Source organism: Helicoverpa armigera, chromosome 19 (assembly GCF_030705265.1).
Source record: "Helicoverpa armigera isolate CAAS_96S chromosome 19, ASM3070526v1, whole genome shotgun sequence".
Taxonomy (NCBI): Eukaryota; Metazoa; Arthropoda; class Insecta; order Lepidoptera; family Noctuidae; genus Helicoverpa; species Helicoverpa armigera.
In genome coordinates, this window is record NC_087138.1 from 661,471 (window position 1) to 680,856 (window position 19,386).

The window sequence follows — 19,386 nt, forward strand, 5'->3', positions numbered from 1 at the left end:
CTTGTACATGGATCCCTTAAGTAAGTGACAGATTACTAGTTCTACAAACGATAATGCAAAGTCGATATTTTATCGATAAAATGATTTTTCTGTACTTCTTAAGAAATAAACGTCTATCGAGTATATATTACTAAAGCCTGTGAGTTTTTTTTCTTGTGATGTTATTTTAATTTAACTTAAACTACATTACGCTATGTTTTATGCAATAAAAAAGTAAAGAGGTTTTCTATAGGTGAATTTTTACCTATGTCATTCGCGCGTTTGTCAAATTGACTGATGTGTATGTGTACATAGAGTGAGGTTAATTTTGGGTTTATTCACGGTCGTAACAGTTCGTATAGAAAAACTATGTACGGAGGCTGGTTAAGATATTTAGTTTTGAAAATTAACGAGAGGTGGCGCTTTGTTCAATTTTGTATATTTTTTTTCGTTAGCAACATTATAATGTGGTGTTGCTATCGACTGTTTGTCAGTTCTTTATACGCAAAATACTTACGTCTCTAACTTTGAAATAAGCTTTTTCTTCAGAAAAAAAAGAGGAATGCAAACTTCAAAGCATCTAAATCATAAACAAAATATGTCTACACATGTGATCTACACTTACTTGTTGTTACTTGATATTTATTAAGGTAGAAAATCGCTTTGGTTTTTTCCAAGTGGTTTTGTAAATTTTTGTGTGTAATGGAACGCATATATGTCATGGCGTCCGGCCGGTACCCTTTAAAAGTTGTTGATTGTGTTGTGTGGTGCGTTCTCCTGTTTTTCCGTATATTTGTGGCTTTTCCGACAACGTTTGCTTTCCAAAGGACACCGAAATCTCCGCTTTAATTTTACACCTGTGCGCACTACTTTGGACTCCGAGTTTTCTCTTTACGATTTGGATTTGACGATATGGGATCTCCGTTCAGATGTTGTGTTCGTTATTGCACTACAACTCGCAGTAAGTTTTAAATATACTATTTTAATGTGGACTTTCCCATTATAAGTATATACAGTACAGTATTATAGGAGATACCGTAGAACAATAATAATATGTCTTCATTTACAGGTGATGATTGCAATGTTATTTTGCATTCATTTCCCAACCCCGATAAGGAAGAGGACAGATTTAGATCTTGGGTCTACTCAATTGGGGGAGATATTCTGGTTTTGGATAACCAATTTGTATTCAAAACAGAAAAATATGCCACAAGCACTTCGAAAGTAAATACCATACAAGAAGTTCAAGATTAAGTGCTAATGCAGTTCCTACTTTGCATTTAAAAGGTACTTGAAATGTGTTTTGCCTGAGTACAACTATAGATTTTATCTATACTATTACTATATAGGTAACTATCTATACTATACTAATATTATAAAGAGGAAAGACTTGATTGTTTGTATTGAATAGGCTTCTAAACTACTAAACCGATTGAGATAAAATTTGGTATGGACATAGATTAAAACCCGGTGAAAGACTTGGATTGACACCCAGGATTTTTCAGGATGCGGGTGAAACCGCAGGCAGACAGCTAGTATAATATTAACAGGAAAGATTTAACTCAAAAACTACTGGTGTATCTACTTGGGAAACAAGTGAGACAAGTTGTTGCTGGATAAATACTGTCATGCATAGGATAGTTTTATTTGAATATGAGAAGTAGTTCCCTTGGGATGTAGGTGAAACCGTGGGTGGACTGTACGTAGCTGTTTTCTGCAGCTTCACCCGTGTCCCGGGGGAACTTCTCCCCATACCTGGATAAAATATAGCCTATGTCACTCCCAGATAATATAAATATTTAATGGTGACAGAATTTTTAAAAATTTTCCAGTAGTGTTTGAGTTTATCCATTACAAACAAACAAACAAAGTTATCCTCTTTACAATATTAGTGTAGATGTAGACTAGCGCTATGCCTGTGAACGTAATTTGAATAAGCATTACTGCTCAAAACACTTTCTATTTATTTGGGAATGAGAAATTTTACTGCAGTAAAAAGTTGGCAATTAAATATGTGACCGACTCCACATTTGACACGATTTACATTTTGTTTTGCGTAATTATTACAATTAGTACTATGTTTTTAGTTTCAATTTAAACATGGCTTTGTAGCAGTTTCAACAATTATTCTATAGAGAAAAAATGCCAACCAAGGATATTTTGAAATATCATTTATTTAGTAAAATATAAATGTGACTGACACTACATGCAAAAGGAAGTTGTTTTCGAGAGAATTTTTAAAGTTAAATAACCTTCCTTCGTCAAAGATTAAAAACAGGCACAATTTATTAAAAAAAAAAGAATAAGTGCTTTATCAAAAGTTTCTAAAAGTATATGTATTTCATTTACAGGCATACCTTGTAAAAGACCATTATCAGATGTTACCAATGTGACCAGTTACAATCCAATATTTGCTCAACCTTCAACATCCACAGCAGGTAAGCCATAATTTTGTTACTGAGGTAATCTTGAAAGCATGTTAGTGTTATTCAGTAAAGTGAAAAAGTTTAATTGTCACATCAACTTTATTTTTAAAGTAGTAAGTTTTTTTATTTGATAGAGTTAATATATGATTGTTGCACTTGACTTAACATTGGTATAAAAAATATTTTGTAAATTATTTGTGATTTTTTCTTCAGAACTGGTTAACTTATTTTGGCAGGTCCACTTCATTCTGGTGAACCAATATCTATCAAGACCAGTGAACTTGAGAAGCTAGCAGAAGCAGGTAAATTTCTTAAAACACTTATAGTTTTAACTAGCTTCCGACCGCGGCTTCGCCCGCGTCCAGTTCGGTTATATCGCGTTTCCAAGAGAACTCTCCAAAAGTCCGGGATAAAAACTATCCTACGTTCTTTCTCAATGTCAACTCTATCTCTGTACCAAATTTTATTTAATTCCGTTCAGTGGTTTAGACGTGAAAGCGTAACAGACAGACAGACAGACAGAGTTACTTTCGCATTTATAATATTAGTAGGGAAGTAGGGATTTAACCCCTATTTCACCCCCACACTGGTAAAAAAAATAACTTTCAAAATGAACAAACGATTTTTTGTTTCTTATGACGTGATATTTGATGAACTTGTGTACTAACTTTCAACCCTTATTTCACCCCCCAGCTGGTCGAAATTTCAAAAATGCTAGAAAAAATGTTTAATGATTTCTTATCAAGTGCTTAAATATAAAGTTTCATGGTTTTATCTTTTAAAATTAAGAAATCCCATACAAACTTTCAACCTCTATTTCAACCCCTTCATCCCTTTTTTTCGAAATAAAAGTAGCCTATGTTCTGTCTCGGGGTCTAAAGATTGTCTGTACCAAATTTCATCAAAATCGGTTGCGAGGATTAAGCGGGAAAGCGTAACAGACAGACAGAGTTACTTTCGCATTTATTATATTAGTTTGGATTAAAATCAGTTGATAGGTATGGTAGATATATTTATTTTCTACCATCAATGTGTATTATTCAAGTATTCTATACAATACCTAGGCAATTTATAGAATACTTGGGGTGTTTAGGGTTAAACAATGTATGAAAAATTGCAAATTTGATTGTCCATTAAATACTTTGCCTAGGTAATGTATACCATACCTGCTGGTTCTTCAGCAGTGTATATATATATATTTTATTATGTTTATACATAAATGCATTAATTTAATTTTTCAGATTTAGGCAAACCTGTAAAGACTTCAGGAGTAAAACATATTTCCCTAAAACAAGCAGCTGCAATGACAAAAAATGGTAAATATTTATTTCATAGATTGTATTAGTATACTATGTGGCGATAAGGTTATCACTAGGAAATTGTTTATTTATTTAATACAATTATTAGATCAATAGTTAACTGTGTACTATTTTATGTGATACTGATAACATTATCGCTACACTGTATATTGCAGTAAGAATTTCAAAAATAGAGAATAGAGTTTTGGTCACATAGAGAGGAAGATTGGGCTGAAGTAGATTTTCCTCCAAAATAATTAATTGAAAATCTCATTATGTCAAAGTCGCACTTGAATAAGTTAAGTTTTCAATTTCTATGAAAGAGATAATTGACCTACCTTTTAACAGGTTTTTTTTTTTCAGTACCAAACTTAGCGAATCTGCAAAAAACAATCAAGAAGTTACAACAAAAGAAAGAAAGTTACGCCACACGACTGAAAAGAGCCTTAAGACTTTCTGAAAATACCACTTTTCAGAAGTGCTTACAAAATTTTCGACTTTGGCAGCCTTGTTTACAGTCATGCAATTTCGCGAAATTTCAAAAGGAAAAATGGGAAGAAGGTTCACAAAGGACGAAAAATCATGGCTCTCAGTTTGTACAAACAGGGCCCAAAAGCATATAGATGGCTCAGTAAAATATTTATTTTACCATCTCCTATCACTCTGAGTCGTCTGATTTCCTGTGCTGGTCTAAGACCAGGAATCAACAAAAGGATATTTAACCAGTTGAAGAAAAGAGCCCAAAAAATGACAGAAAATGAAAAGTTATGCATTCTTCTGTTCGATGAAATATCTATTACACCCCATTATGACTATAATAGAAAACGAGATGCCATTACGGGATTTATTAATAATGGAAAACAAACAAACAGGAACATAGCGGATCATGCACTTGTTTTATGTTAAGAGGGTTTGTAAATAATTACAAACAACCATTGGCTTACACATTTTGCAAAGGAACAACTTCCAAAGGAGATTTGAAACTTTTAATAAAAATATTATTTCCGAATTGCAACAGTGTGGGTTTTATGTGCTTGCAACGGTCTGTGACCAAGGGACTACAAATGTTAGCGCTATAAACGAATTGATAGAAGAAAGAAGAGTTGATTATATAAGAAAAAATCTAAATTTTAAGCATCAAATATTTGAAGTCAATGGCAAGGAAATAATACCTATTTTTGACACCCCCCACTTAATAAAAGGGATTAGGAATAATTTAATTACCAAGAATTTGAAGTGCATTATAGAAGATGAAGTTAAAATTGCGAAGTGGGACCACCTAATTAAACTTCATGAGGAAAATCCTTCTTATAAAGGTATACGATTAATTAAAAATCTTACAGAAGCCCACATTGATCCAAAGAAAATCCCCAAGATGAAGGTTAAGATGGCAACTCAAATATTTAGTCAAACAGTCGCTACCAGTATGGGATACCTAGCAGGTGAGTAGTAATACACGCAAAGTACTGGCACGGGTCTTGAATGCTGACCTTCAGCTGCGCACATGCGAAATTTTGGGTTATACTGAGTTTACAATGCGAAAAGCGCCCCACTCTACGCCGAGCGTTCAAGATCTGTCCCGATACCTATAATAAAATTTGTACAGATAAGTGGTAATTATACACTTTCCTGAGCCTAAAGTATTTACTAAAACTTGATAATGTGTTTGTTTATAGAAAACTAGCTTTCGTCAGCGGTTTCACCAGCTTCTTGAGGGAACTACTATATGTTTTTCCGATGAAGGCTATATTACTGCCAAGTTTAATCCCAATCGAGGTTCCAAATGAGGTTTCTAATATAATAAGGAAAGATTTGTATTTTTGTGTGTTGAGTAAACTCAAAATTAGTGATCCAATTGAGATTAAAATTTGTATAGACATAGATTTAAATCCGAGGAATAACATAATGATAGTTTTTATCAGTTCCCTCACGACGCTGGTGAAATCGCGGGCGGACAGCTAGTAGTCATTATACCAAACATGATTTCGAAGTTTCATAAAGCACCAATTACCTGATCACTAGTAATATGCAATACAAAGTTTCTTAGGGATCATTTAAATTAAATTAATTTTATTTCTACTTTTCAGATAAAGAATACTTCCTTCGGAGTGCAAAGATACCGCAGACGTATTGATGTTTTCGATCAACTTTTCGACTCTATGAATGGCAGTTTTGAAAATTCAAAAAGAAGCGGTAAAGTGCTGTTAAAATCAGTCACCCCAAAATCTGATCACAGTAAGGTATGGGCGAGGGCAAAAAGTTTTAAAATCTATGAAGTTTATTGGTAGAGGAGGAAGGGAAGGTAGTGTGCCATCAATTACAAACTGGTTACGTACGCTGGAAAATATTGAAGTTTTAAAAAATAAGGCATTCAATGAATATAATATAAAATCATTCTGGATGAGACACTTAAATCAAGATCCATTAGAGAATTTTTTTGGCTGTATACGGTCTCATGGATACAGAAATATATCACCAACCCCATCTGGCTTTGAGTCAGCTTTTGCAAGCTTATTAATAAATAATTTATCAAGTAGTCATTCTGTAGGGTCAAATTGTGAAGAAGATGACTGTAAAATTTTTCAATCAATGGACTACTTATTAAAAAAGGAGGATATTAATGAACTCACAGAAATAAATGAAATAGATATCGATGATATTAATTGCGAAATTATAGATTTTAATGAAAAAAAAAGTAATCCAAAAATTATAAGCCAACTCAGCTACGTAACCGGCTATGTAATAAAACAGGCAAAAAAAAATGTATTTAAAAATTGCAAAAATTGTAAAGCAATTTTATATTGTAATGAAGAAGAAGAACAAGAAATAAATGAATATATAAAAATAAGAGAGTACTCTTCGTTTAAATCACTCGCCTACCCTTCCGAAAACACAACAAAACTATTCTCTGCAATCCAAGACGTAGTCACTTATATTTTAAAAGAAAAGTGATATGCCTCGCATAAAAATTATATAAAGACAATTTTGTACACAGTCATAGATTTTAGTTTTTTGACTTGCCCAGACCACAAAAGCGAGTTGACAGATTTTTTATTTGACTTTTCTTCAAGATTTTTTATAAATAACTGGTGCCGGGATGTAAATTTGTTATTAAATGGCACCAGGACAGAAAAAGATGAAGATGATAGCATTAAAGAACGGGCTATTACTTATTATAATAAAAGACACATTATCAAATCATAATAATGATTGTTTTATTTTTTATTCCCTTAGAACTTTTATACTGTGTTCATCTACCGTTTCTCTGTACTGATAATTAATATTTTTCTGTACTATCATAAACATCAGTTCAGACGAAACGGTAGATGAATTCAGATTTAGGTAAGATTTTTGTGCAACAGAGCTATATAATGGTTTTGCTAGCTATAGGTATATACATAGCAAGTTGTAGTTCCTAAAATAAACAAAGGATGGCGCTGTACTGCATTGGCCACTGATAACTCTATTCTTGTAATGTACTCTGTGGGTTTATTATTGTTGAATAGATAAGTTTATTTTGGCAGAGAAGAGAAAACGAGGATAAACCTTTCTTGCAGAAGAAAAAGACAAGCTAGTGAAATTGCTGACGTCTCATAGAGACACAATATTAAACAAAAAACGGATGGGACCACGAACGAAGCCAAAAACAAAGCTTGGATCCAGTCACAAATAGTTTTAATGCGACAGGAACCCTTTACAGGTAAATGTGAATAATATCTGTGTATAATAATATAGTGTATTAAGATATTGCCGTACAACTGTGTTCCTTGTTTTACTGTCGGCTTCATTGTATTTTTGTTCTCCATGAGTTGATGGATTTAAGTATGGGGTTAAAATTATATATTTATTTAGTTTCAGGTGGTGCGAGAAATTGGAAAGAAGTGTAAAAACATGCTGCGCCCAGCCCACCTCAAATTGAATTGGTGCAGGAGGATGATGATAATGTTTGGTACATCATATGAGGACTAATATTAAAATATTTGTTTACTATCTTTGTTTTAATTTACATAATTTATTATGTTCAATGTTAGCCTACTTCTTACCTCCAGAGGGTATCCCCTATCACCTAGGAGGTAGGCTCCTCCATATTCACCATTTTCGAATCATTGGTATCTACTGCAGTTTTGGTATTTAAGGCCTATTCAAACCTGAGCGATATTTGCTGCCGCTGTGGGTAGAGGTAAGTATAGTTACCGGCACGGATATTGAGCTCTCGGCGGAAAAGTGGGGATCGCTTTGCGCACTGTACACAAGGCAATAAACCAATAAATGGCTTCTGCGCAGGTGAAGGTCAGGGCTCAATATCCGTGCCGATAACTATACCGCGGCTAGAGCGACCTGAGCGATATCCACTGCCGCTGTGGGTAGAAGTACATACCGCGCGGCAGCAGCGGCATGCATCCCGAACATCAACAGTAATATTAACGCATACCCACTGGGTTTTCTCTGTCGCAGGTGGTAGCGAATACCGCTTAGGTCTGAACAGTCATATTACCGCATACCCACAGGGTTTTCTCTGCCGTAGACGGTAGCGAATACCGCTTAGGTCTGAATAGGCCTATAGTTGTCCCGGCCACCGCGAAACTACATCAGTGATTACCAGATTTGCATCTGTTATGGTCTGTATAATCTTATAAAAAAGTCATGATCATCGTACTTTTTTCTCAGACATCTGCTCTTTCACGTAAGATAGGTACGTGGTCTTCTAATGATTATTATTTTACATATCCACAACCTCCACAGCTTCTAAACTTTCTAAAAGTTTACGTTTCATTTTTTAAACATGGTATTTTTGGTGTTACATAACATATAAAGGTACATTTCACTATCCATCGCTAGAAACGGTTCAAAATATGTTTGTATTCTGTAATGATAATGATAGGAGTTGTTTAAGCAGGCATCAATCGGGCTCCCAAGTTTAAGTGAAATTTTTAGGTTAAAATTGACACCTAGGTTTTGGTGAAAATGAAATTCTTATTAAGTGTTCCGTAAATGCTCCCTAAATTTAGGTATTCGTTGGTGAAAACGGGCATAAGTCGCCTTCTCAATGTTTGCTCACGCGGTAACGCATCTGTATCGATGCTTTCTTCGCCGATTGCTGGTGATTTTGCGTAGTGCGGCTCAAACAACATCGCAAACTCTATCAGACACATGTTGTTGAAATTATAGTCGGGATGCTCAGTTGGTCGCTTTTCGTATTGTTCAAACTTTTCGCACAATAACCAGCTGCTTGACCGCCTTCAGTAAACTTCAACACTTTATAACGTTGCTCCGGTTTGCGGGTATTGAGGAAGACTGTTTTTCTCGAGCTGTCACGCATATTTAAGTGGCAATTAAAAAGCTTACGTGAGACATCAGTTTCTTCTCTCCTAATTTGCTGGATAGCTCGAGTAACTTCACCATCAAGATTCGTAGGTTCCGATTTGGACACGTATTTTGCGATGTAATACGCAATGGACTCATTAGTGCCACAGAGTTGCATGTCCATATTAGCTTTCCACATTTTAAGCAAAGCAGGACTATAATTATTTACCCTACAATCTTCGCTTTTTCTTTTCAGAACGCAAATGCGACCACCATTATATATAAATTCGTTAGATGAAGGATCGATAATATGTGTTTCTGTACATTCCGAGCGAGGAAAGTTGAACTGACATAGTGTATTTGTATTGTTAAAAATAAATATAGGTTTGAGTTTCTTGGAATGCGGCAATTGACTCGATGATGCCATCTTTCTAGGGCATTTGTCGTTCTGTGACGCTGTCCTGCAGTGCTTAATAACTCAGGAGATTTTTTAGGGTACCATTGATTTTCAAAGTATCGACGAAAACGCCTCATTTCTTCAGATTCCGGAGCCTCGTCTAAAATAAACCTCCACGCAGCAGGTATGTAATTAGCTGGTAATAATAGAATCCACAATTCCTAGTCGTATTTCGCCCTTCCCTAGTTTGGTCTAAACCAATTTTTTTTGGACTGTTTCCAAACAGCGGTGCATGCCCGTGCTACGGCATTGCGGAGTAGTCAGGCAGCTCACGCCCGTACAGCGGCGGTGGCGATGAGGCCGGGGCGCCGGCGGACGCAGGGCGTCCTGCCAGCGATGGCGTTGACGATCGCACGTCAACGAAAAACGCGCCTCCATCCGTATTCGACGGCATCGCACCGTCCAGCTGCTCACTAGGCGCAGAGTACGTTTCCGCTGGCTGCTGCGTTACCCGGCTAGTATCTTTTTTGGAACAAAATTTTCAATAAAAATACAGAACTAGCACGAAACGTCACTGTCACTGTTTTTTGTTTTTCACAGTGAAGTATGAACTCGAAATCGGCCTCGACGTAACTTTTTTATCAACGCGGTAAATGTTGATGATAACAACCAGTCACTTTGGTGTCCGGAAACACCGACGAAACGGCATTAATAATGGCAGGATGTATATGAGACTGTCTATGAGACAGTTTTTCAGTTCTTCTACAACCGTAGTATCTAAATCTAATATCTAAAAATGTGTTTATAAAAATGTTTTAATTATTGACTTAATTAAAAGTAACTTATTGATTGATAAGCATATATTTGTTTTAATTTAATCGTTTATTAAAATCGTATACAATTTTAGAGAGACAAAATAAAAAAGCGAAAGAAAAATTTTCCTCGATGACAAATGTGACAGAATGAAGTTCAAGCGGCACGCGCAGCGCGTCGCAGGTTCACATGGCGTCGTTTACTTGGCGGTTTGTTACCGGGATTGTTGTGATTGGGATCACAGTCCGCATGAAAAAAAGTATTAGATAATTTCATAAAATTCACACATAAATTTAAAAATTCATAAATAATACACTTCAGGTTTAATTTTAGAATCTAAATGAGTTTTAACGAGTTTCTCTGTCTTTTTAATGATATCTATGACGCTACAAGAATGTTCTATTCAACATAATACACAACTCTGAGGCCTCTGCCTCGAATTTTGCGGGCAGCGGGGCGGCAGCGGCGGCGGCGCGGGAGCGGGGCGGGCAGCGCATACCTGTTCTCGAAACTCGAAACGAGCGGGCAGATCCCGCGGCACTATAGCGGTGGTGTAGTGTTGTGTTCGTGGTTGTGTTGTCGAGATATTTTTTTTTCGCGAACGAAATGTCTGAAAAACGCCAACAAAGAATACAAACAAACGCCTGGACGTCTCATCAAGCACAATATATACGTGAAAAATTCAAAGAATATTTTGTAAATAATCGCATTAGTTACAAATTAATTTGTGAAACATAATAAGTATTGTATTTGACATAATAAATCATTATTATATTTACCTTCAATATTCAGTTCGTTTTTTATTTCTTCCCATAATTGGTTAATTATTCTTCTATTTTTATGGTTCACATCTTTGCTGTTCCATATGGGTGTCCTCTCAAAGATTGAAGAAATAATTAGTTCTTGCACGTCCGAAGACATTTTGATAGGTACCTACCTACGTCACTAAAAAAATGTACAACACTATACCTACAATGTGGACGCGCAACGCGGGCGGTCACCGCTTGACTGGAGCGCACCGCTCGTTGCCCGCGCCCGCCCCGCTGTATTCGAGGGCCGGTCTATATGATTATACGCGTAAAGGTGTCTACACACCAAAGCCGCTGATGCCGGCGGCACAGCCCGGCGGCCCAACCCGCCGGCCGTATTTTGTACAATCATGCCGCCGGCTTTCATAGAGTATTTGACAATTACTAGAACACCACATGCCGCGGCAGTCGTGCCGCCGGGCTGTGCCGCCGGGTCAGCGGCTTTGGTGTGTAGATCCCTTAAGATCCTGCCGCTCCCGCGCCGCCGCCGCTGCCGCCCCGCTGCCCGCAAAATTCGAGGCAGAGGCCTGAGGGCTCAGTGTTTTAGGAACAGTAACTTCTGTTGTTAAAATTAGTAAAAGCTGAATTATAAAAGTGGATATTATATCGATACAGTTATGACAACTGTACAGCACTATGCCAATATGACATGTAATGGTAAACAACATTTATTTCTAAATATATCTTTTTATACAGAAATAAACCTAAATATAACTTTCACCATCAATTCATGTTTCCGTAACATATTTTTTATCCAATGTGAATTAGTTTATGTAGAATCTAGCAAAAACTGGTTACTAACCTGTGTAATGACAATCCAGCTTGATTTTTGTGCTAACTTGCACCACACTTCACGATACCTACAACACATAGGCATATTCGTTGATTATTTCACTATTGAAATAATAAAGTCTTAAAAGTAAACACGAGTGGTTTTCTATAAAATAGCAAAAATAAGTCACGAAGAGCACCTATTTGACAGCACAACTACCTTGAAAATGGCGGATATGGCCAGATATGGCACGCACCTACAAACAGGAGGATATCAAAAGTAAATGTTACCATTTTACGCAACCACAAAAATATTGTTGTCCCTGTTTTCAAATACACTTATCTGCTTAGCAAGAGTGAGACAGAACTATGTTGCATAGTTTGTTTCATATTTCACCCATATTTATATAACTATAGATATGTCTATAACAACACGGCTCCTCCATATACATATGTACTTCCTATCTCGATGATTTTTATCCACCCTTATGACATTTTAACTTATTACCTAATCGCTTTTTTTAATCTGTCTAACGTCCCAAAATCTTGTACACGACTACTCATTGCCCTCACCTAATACGCCATTTTGTAACGACTTCCATCTTTGATTTTAAATATTGTCATAATCACAGTATTCTACTTGTTTTCTTTCATTTGATACCCATATTGAGGGGGTTGTGGAAAAATATGTAATCCGCCATTTTGTACCTGCGGCCATCTTAGATTTACAATGTATACCAAAGGACCATGCCCATATGTGCCCCAGTAACGCCCAGAGAAAGTATATTACAAGATAGCCTTATTAAATAAAAACTAGAATTATAATGATAATTTGAAGTCTTAAAAAGCACCGGTAAAAAAAAAAGACATTCTTGTTGATATTGCAGTACATGACATCGTTTCAATCATGCTTTATTTATTACGGTCTGGAATCTCGTCCATTGGCCCATGTATATATTCATTTAATGTATACAATATATTCAAATAACTGCCATGTTTATCTAATAACATACAATTAAGTCATGAATTCATGATGATCATGAAGTTCCTATTGAAAAGCTAATAGCAATGCTGTCTATAAACGATAAAATGTATAAAAAACCAGTAGGAAGTTATCATGTTTAATGTCCAATATCTTTTGAATCGGTGCTTTATATAATATTAAATCTAGATATCTTACAAATATGGCTATAAAGCTATCGTATGACATAGAACTGGAATTTGGGCATTGCATGGCGTTGCTGACTTTTGACTCCATACTAATATGGGCATGATCCTTTCAGATAAATCTGACAACAGGAAGGTACTTCAATTTCAATTTCTAATTTTGACCCAAACAAACAAACATATAAATGCCGTACGGGTCGAGCTAAATAAAACCGTTTAAAAACGAAGTAAATGGTACGGTTAATTCAAAAAAGGTAAAATTGTCAATGAGCTCCTTTTTTCCTGTGCCTTTCATTTATATTCGTAGAGTGGACACTTGATTGAAATGTATGTATGTAATAGGTAAGAAATAAAACACCCTACAAAAGTAAATTATATTTATTGAAATTAAAATAATTAATGATAAATGAATCTTTAAAATACATTTATATACAAACTTACTTATACTATTCTACTTCTAATACTATATTTACAAACTAAATTATTACGTACGATCAGGAATAAAAATAAAAAAGGGAATAGAAAATAACAATATAAAACCAAAAAACCAGCTGAGGGTTAGGTTAGGTTATTTTACTAATGATAAATTAGTTAAATACACTTTCTAAATACCTTCAAAAAGATTTAATTTATTTATTTTCTGTCTCTTCAAAAGTTTTTTTAATTCGGGGTTATTTTTATGTGCGGAATGGAGACAAATATTTGTGTATTTATGAATTATGGTTTTAATCAAATGTACGCGATGATGTGTTGAATGTTCGATCAGTGAGTCAAAAACATTATAATTCAAAAACATTTAAAAAAATACGACACTTTAATTTGTTAACGTGTTCATTGCTAGCAAAATGTACCTACTCCTTTTTCATTCAAATAAGATTTTATTACGAATTCGGCTTTTAAACACACAACAAATAGACTTTCTGATGCATAGCACAAGCCTACCATTTCTCTAATTGTTACTAATCACAACGCGTCGTAATAACTTTTATCAATTTTCGGGCAATCCAGCCCGATATACATATATCCAATTATTTGTTTTATGGATTCTGATCAATTTTCGTTATTGAGTATTTCAGATAGAATACTAGCATTATTTTCAGCACTTCATCAGGTGTAGTATGATCTGATTCTTCTTCATCTAAATCAATTGTACGAAGGCTTGAAGAAGAGTTAATATTTAAAATTCCAGAAGATGAGCAAGTGAGAATAGGAATATGCTCTAATGGAATACAATTGCCACTAAAGGAACTCCGTAATTCCAAGTGATTAAAAATTCGTTTGTACAATGCTTTGAATTGTATGGTATTCGGGTTATTATTATAATATCCACCTTGACGCCGAATGATACCAAAAAAACTTTCTATGTGAAATGCTCTTTTAATTCTTCGGTTGCCATAGTTGACAGCACATTTGTAACAATAGCTTGAGACTTTGTACGTGCACATCTAAATTTTTGCTCAAAACATGCTTGAATTAAAGGAGAAGAACAAGACATTTGAGCGAAAACTGTGATTATGTTGTACGGTGTAAAACGCCCACGTACCCTCAGCTGCAGCTATATCCAAATCCTTAGAAGTCGGCGACTCAATTTTCTTAAAAAAACTAAGCATTAACGAGCTTGAAGCAGCTACTTCATCGGCAAGCGTGAGTTTTTCTGATTTTAAATGTTTTTCTATATCACTGGCATCACCATATCCAACACTAAAAATCAGTATGATACTTTTCACATGTAACGTCTGCATCATCTTTACTTTTTTTATAAATGGATAGTTCTGTTGCAAACTAATATTAAAGGAACGCTTGCATTTAGGCATTATTGTTTTGTAACAAATCACTACTTGAACTAAAACAAAACACAACATGCAGTCGTCGTCGTATCTTAGATAATAAACCCCTTCCACCCGCACTTAGGGCTATATTTCACCGGGACACCATGGCGGCGCAACCAGTTGCGCCACCGTGGTGTCCGTAAGCTATCAAACTGGACACCATACAGAGTCGCCACACCACACTGAGACAGTATCAAAATGGACGTTGAAGAGACAGCACTACTGCTGTATGTACGTAGGAGAAGAGAGTTCAAGAGAAAAAAGAAACAGTGGTGGGTTCATCCTTATTTAGCCGATCGCTGTAAGAAAGGACAATTCGTCAACATATACGCCGATCTAAGAAGATATCCGGATAAGTTTTTTAATTATGTGAGGATGTCCGTGAGGTCCTTTGATGAGTTACTGACTTTGTGTGAAAATGATTTGTTAAAGCAAGACACAATATAAGGAAAATCAATCAGTCCTGAAGAAAAGTTGTTTGTAACATTAAGGTAAGTTAAATCAAACTATGAACATTTTTAAAGTAAGTTTTATTAAAAAATGTAGACAAACAAACAAGCATGAACGTTTAAGTGCTATATAGATCCATAAGTGGTTCTGAGTCCTGTGAATCATTTGTGTCGCTTGGAGAACTTGCATATGTCATTGTATTCATAGAATTATATGGGGAATTAGGACTACTTGTGATAGGTTCATTCTGATAATTCGTGTTTGTCCTATAACTTGGTCCAGGATATTCAGTAGCAATCACTTGCCGTTGCGTCGAATAACCAGGATGGTAGGTGTCATGACTCATCATCCTGCCACCTGGATTAATTTCTGGAGAATTCCGAAAAGACGGACCAGTATAATCAAACGTCCTGTTACCAGAAAAACCTGACGCATCGTTCAACAAAGTTAGCATCTTTATTTTGGTAGCCATTTTAATTTGAGGAGGTAGATTTTTTAATGTGCTCAACAATGAAAGCAAAAATAGCCGATCTTCGTCAACCTCAGCTGTCTCGCGTAGTCTCTGCTCTGTTGTCTCACGGCGTCTTTGCTCAATTGAATTATTTAATGCTTGAATAAAAGGATCATCGTCTACTGCTAGTTTACGTTTGTTTGTAACTTTTTTTGGTCGCTCGCCTACTTCAGTGCTCTCCGAATTTTTTTCTTCACCTTCTTCTCTGATAGCTACTACTTTTTGTAGAAACTGTAACTGCTTAAAATATATATATTCGCTTTTGCGGTTAGTGGCTCCAGACCCGGACTTAACATTTCTTTGGCGTTTGACTTCCCGCGCATAGCATGATCTGATGCTTTTCCACCTTTTTTGCAACACTAACCCTGGAAATAAAATTATAACACTTATTACTTTTTGTTAATTACAGGTACCTCGCAAGTGGATGTACGATGAGAGAACTGCATTATAGCTTTCGTCTAGGACAAACAACATTAAGCACAATAATCAAAGAAGTGTGTGCTGTGATTTGGGATAAGTTGCAAACATGTTTATCACTTCCGGCTACTGCAAATGACTGGATGAAAATAGCAGATGGTTTCGAAAAACATGCCAACTTTCCACACTGCATCGGTAGTATCGATGGAAAGCACATAAGACTGATTCAACCTGCTGATTCTGGTTCGATGTATTATAACTATAAACATTTTTTTTCATTGGTGCTGATGGCTGCATGTGACGCTAATTATAATTTCATTTATATAGACGTCGGTGCCTATGGGAAAACTAGCGATTCAGCAATTTTCCAAGAAACTGAATTGTATAAGAAACTCATAAGTAATACTTTAAATATTCCAGAGCCCCTACAAATTTCAGAAAATAACCCAACGCTTTTCCCTTACGTATTTATAGGCGATGAAGCATTCGGGTTGAGCACAAATATTATGCGTCCATACGGAGGAAACAACCTCAGTGCCGAAAAGAAAATTTTTAACTACAGACTATCGAGAGCTCGCCGTTACATCGAGTGCACATTTGGCATCTTAACAAATAAATGGAGAATTTTCCACAGACCATTAAATGTCCACACAGAATTAGCAAAATCCATTGTGAGAACATGTTGTGTGTTACACAATTTTGTACGTTCTAGAGATAGATATTCATATGATGATACTCTGACAATAATGGGCTTTCAAACAACAACACAGCAAAATTTCAATAGAGGAGGGCGTGCTGCTACTACCACTCGAGATAATTTTACACATTATTTTGTAAACGAAAACCCACTTCCATGGCAAAATAATTATATTCATTAATAAATACATACACAACTTACAACGAGCTTTTGGCTTTCCATGTTACACCAGAAGCATCATGAACATTTATTGATTGACAAATTCATTCAGAAAAATAAATGTTGTTTACTTACCAAAGCTCTTTTTTTGTTCAACGGTTTGCTCCTGTTCTCCAAATAAATCTACAACTTCCTCCCAACATTTCTTTTTCAAATCTCTATCGGAATAATCTGACGAGGAATTATCCCAAATTGATGGTCTACTTTGAATTTCGATAATAAACCTTTCTGTATCGAAATTATGCATCGTATGCAGTTAACAAACTACTCAGATATTAAAATAAGCAGTTAAAAAATAAAACATAACTGCGACACGTGCTGCATGCAATGAGGTGGGAGCGTCACTGGCGGCCGGACTGGCGGCCGAGTGAGTGAGACACCATATCGCGCTATAGTAGTTAGTGGTGGCGCGACCAGCGTGGCGGCGCAACCAGTAACATTCTATGCACGCGTCCGAGTTGGTCGCGCCGCCAAATTGGTTGCGCAACTAAACGGACACCAGGTGAGTAACTCTCTTTAGAGCTGTATACATTTTGTTGGCAGCGGCGACTGGTTGCGCCGCCATGGTGTCCCGGTGAAATATAGCCCTAAAGGTATGATTCCGAACGACGCTGCACGCAGCAGTGTTGCCGCAGCAGTGCTGCCTGCCGCGCTGATCCCGAGCAACGCGGCAGTGTCGCTCTGTTCGTGGTGATGCGTTGTTGTGTATTCGTTAGTTTTACTTTGAGTTGACAATGTCGATTGATGACCAACTTTTATTTATACTGTTGGAAGAGGAAGAAGATGACGATGATTTGTTGTTGCTTTCTGTCAATAGGAAAAGAAAAGCAACAGACTCGTTTTATAAAAGCAGACAACGGGAAGGATGTTACAAGACATCATCATCCTCCGAGCCTTTTCCCAACTATGTTGGGGTCGGCTTCCAGTCTAACCGGATTCAGCTGAGTACCAGTGCTTTACAAGAGGCGACTGCCTATCTGACCTCCTCAACCCAGTTACCCGGGCAACCCAATACCCCCTGGTTAGACTGGTGTCAGACTTACTGGCTTCTGACTATCCGTAACGACTGCCAAGGATGTCCAATGACAGCCGGGACCTACAGTTTAAGGTGCCATCCGAAACACAGTTATTGGTGCCTAAGATATACTTAGAAAGTACATAGAAAATTAGAAAAGTTGCATTGGTACTTGCCTGACCTGGAATCGAACCCGCGCCCTCATACTCGAGAGGTTGGTTCTTTGCCCACTAGGCCACCACGACTTCCTTGAAGGATGTTACAAGACGCTGATTAAAAACCATTTAATAAGTGATGAAAAAAAATTTAGGGAGTACTGTCGTTTAAATAAAAAACAGTTCAGTTTTATCCAAAGTTTAATTGCTGACAAAATTGAAGCAAAAGTTTCTCACAAGGAACGTTAAAACTCTCAAAGTTATCAACGCTGAAGAAAAATTATTCTTAACATTAAGGTAAGTTAAGTTTAGAAATTAAAAAAAGTCTTGGAGACTATTATCGCTGTCTTGGTACGGTGTACGTAAATCTGTAGGTTCTGGTGATGATACATGTCCTGGTGATTGAACATCCGCAACAGGAGAACCCATGTTCTCCATATATGTTGAACAGGGCTTTGGCCAAGTATTGATGTGTATCTCTAGGGCCTACAGATAAATTCGTTGAAGATTCTGACACTTCTGGTGAAGATGTATAATACGAGGAACTCAGCGTATCCGACCTCTCCGTTCCGGACGCAATTCTTGCTGCCAAGATTTCATAATGTGATACAACAGAGCTAATATGCTTTTTCGCTTCAGCCTTTTGTAAAGGCGGTAAACTTCGTAAAACGTTACCAATATAATTGCAAAAAAGTTGTACGTCATCATCCTTGCGTTGGACAATAGTCTTTATCAAATCTTGCCTTTTTTCATTTCTTTCTTTCCAAATTTTTATAATACTATCGTCGCTATGTTTAAGGCGTTTCACTTTGATTGGAGTTTCATTAAGAACCAGTGATGTTTCCGTTTCCTCGGTATCTTGATTTGTGATTCTCTTTTTAGGTTAAATCAACACTATCCTCATTGTCAGTTACATTCGGAGGTGAGGCTATTCGTACCCCCTGATCTGTGCTCGGGAATATTGTCTAGGAACGACAACTGTTGGCACCTTTTGTTTGCGTTTTTTGCGGCTGACCCAGTGCCCGCCTTATTTTTTTATATCTTATATAGGAATCGCGTATCATTTTCCATTTTTTCTTGCAGTCATCACCTCAGTCAGTTCGCGAAGTTCGCGAGTTTGTAGTTCGTT

The 19,386-nt window shown here is 36.4% G+C and overlaps 1 protein-coding gene and 1 long non-coding RNA gene across 3 annotated transcripts; one reads left to right on the top strand and one right to left on the bottom strand.

The window, feature by feature from the left end:
• Window positions 1–307: 307 nt before the first annotated feature.
• LOC135118166 (uncharacterized) lies at window positions 308–5,145 on the top strand. Of its 2 annotated transcripts, XR_010277402.1 has the most exons (6): window positions 308–940; window positions 1,049–1,266; window positions 2,331–2,417; window positions 2,642–2,707; window positions 3,647–3,721; window positions 4,067–5,145. It is a non-coding gene; the product is annotated as an uncharacterized LOC135118166 (long non-coding RNA). The 2 variants fall into 2 exon arrangements; XR_010277401.1 differs by having other exon boundaries at window positions 308–1,266.
• A 10,137-nt stretch (window positions 5,146–15,282) lies between these two features.
• Window positions 15,283–17,920, bottom strand: LOC135118217 (uncharacterized). The gene is made up of 2 exons (XM_064039517.1): window positions 17,163–17,920; window positions 15,283–16,119 (listed from the first exon to the last, which is right to left on the bottom strand). The coding sequence occupies exons 1-2, from the start codon at window positions 17,332–17,334 to the stop codon at window positions 15,362–15,364; spliced, it is 930 nt and encodes a 309-aa protein (XP_063895587.1). The 5' UTR covers window positions 17,335–17,920; the 3' UTR covers window positions 15,283–15,361.
• Between the last annotated feature and the right edge of the window lie 1,466 nt (window positions 17,921–19,386).

Excerpts from the sequence above, each read along its gene's own strand:
- LOC135118217 (XM_064039517.1), bottom strand. The coding sequence starts at position 17,334 with ATGCATAATTTCGATACAGAAAGGTTTATTATCGAAATTCAAAGTAGA. Across the intron at positions 16,120-17,162 it reads TGAACAAAAAAAGAGCTTTG|GGTTAGTGTTGCAAAAAAGG; the intron begins GTAAGTAAACAA and ends TTTTATTTCCAG.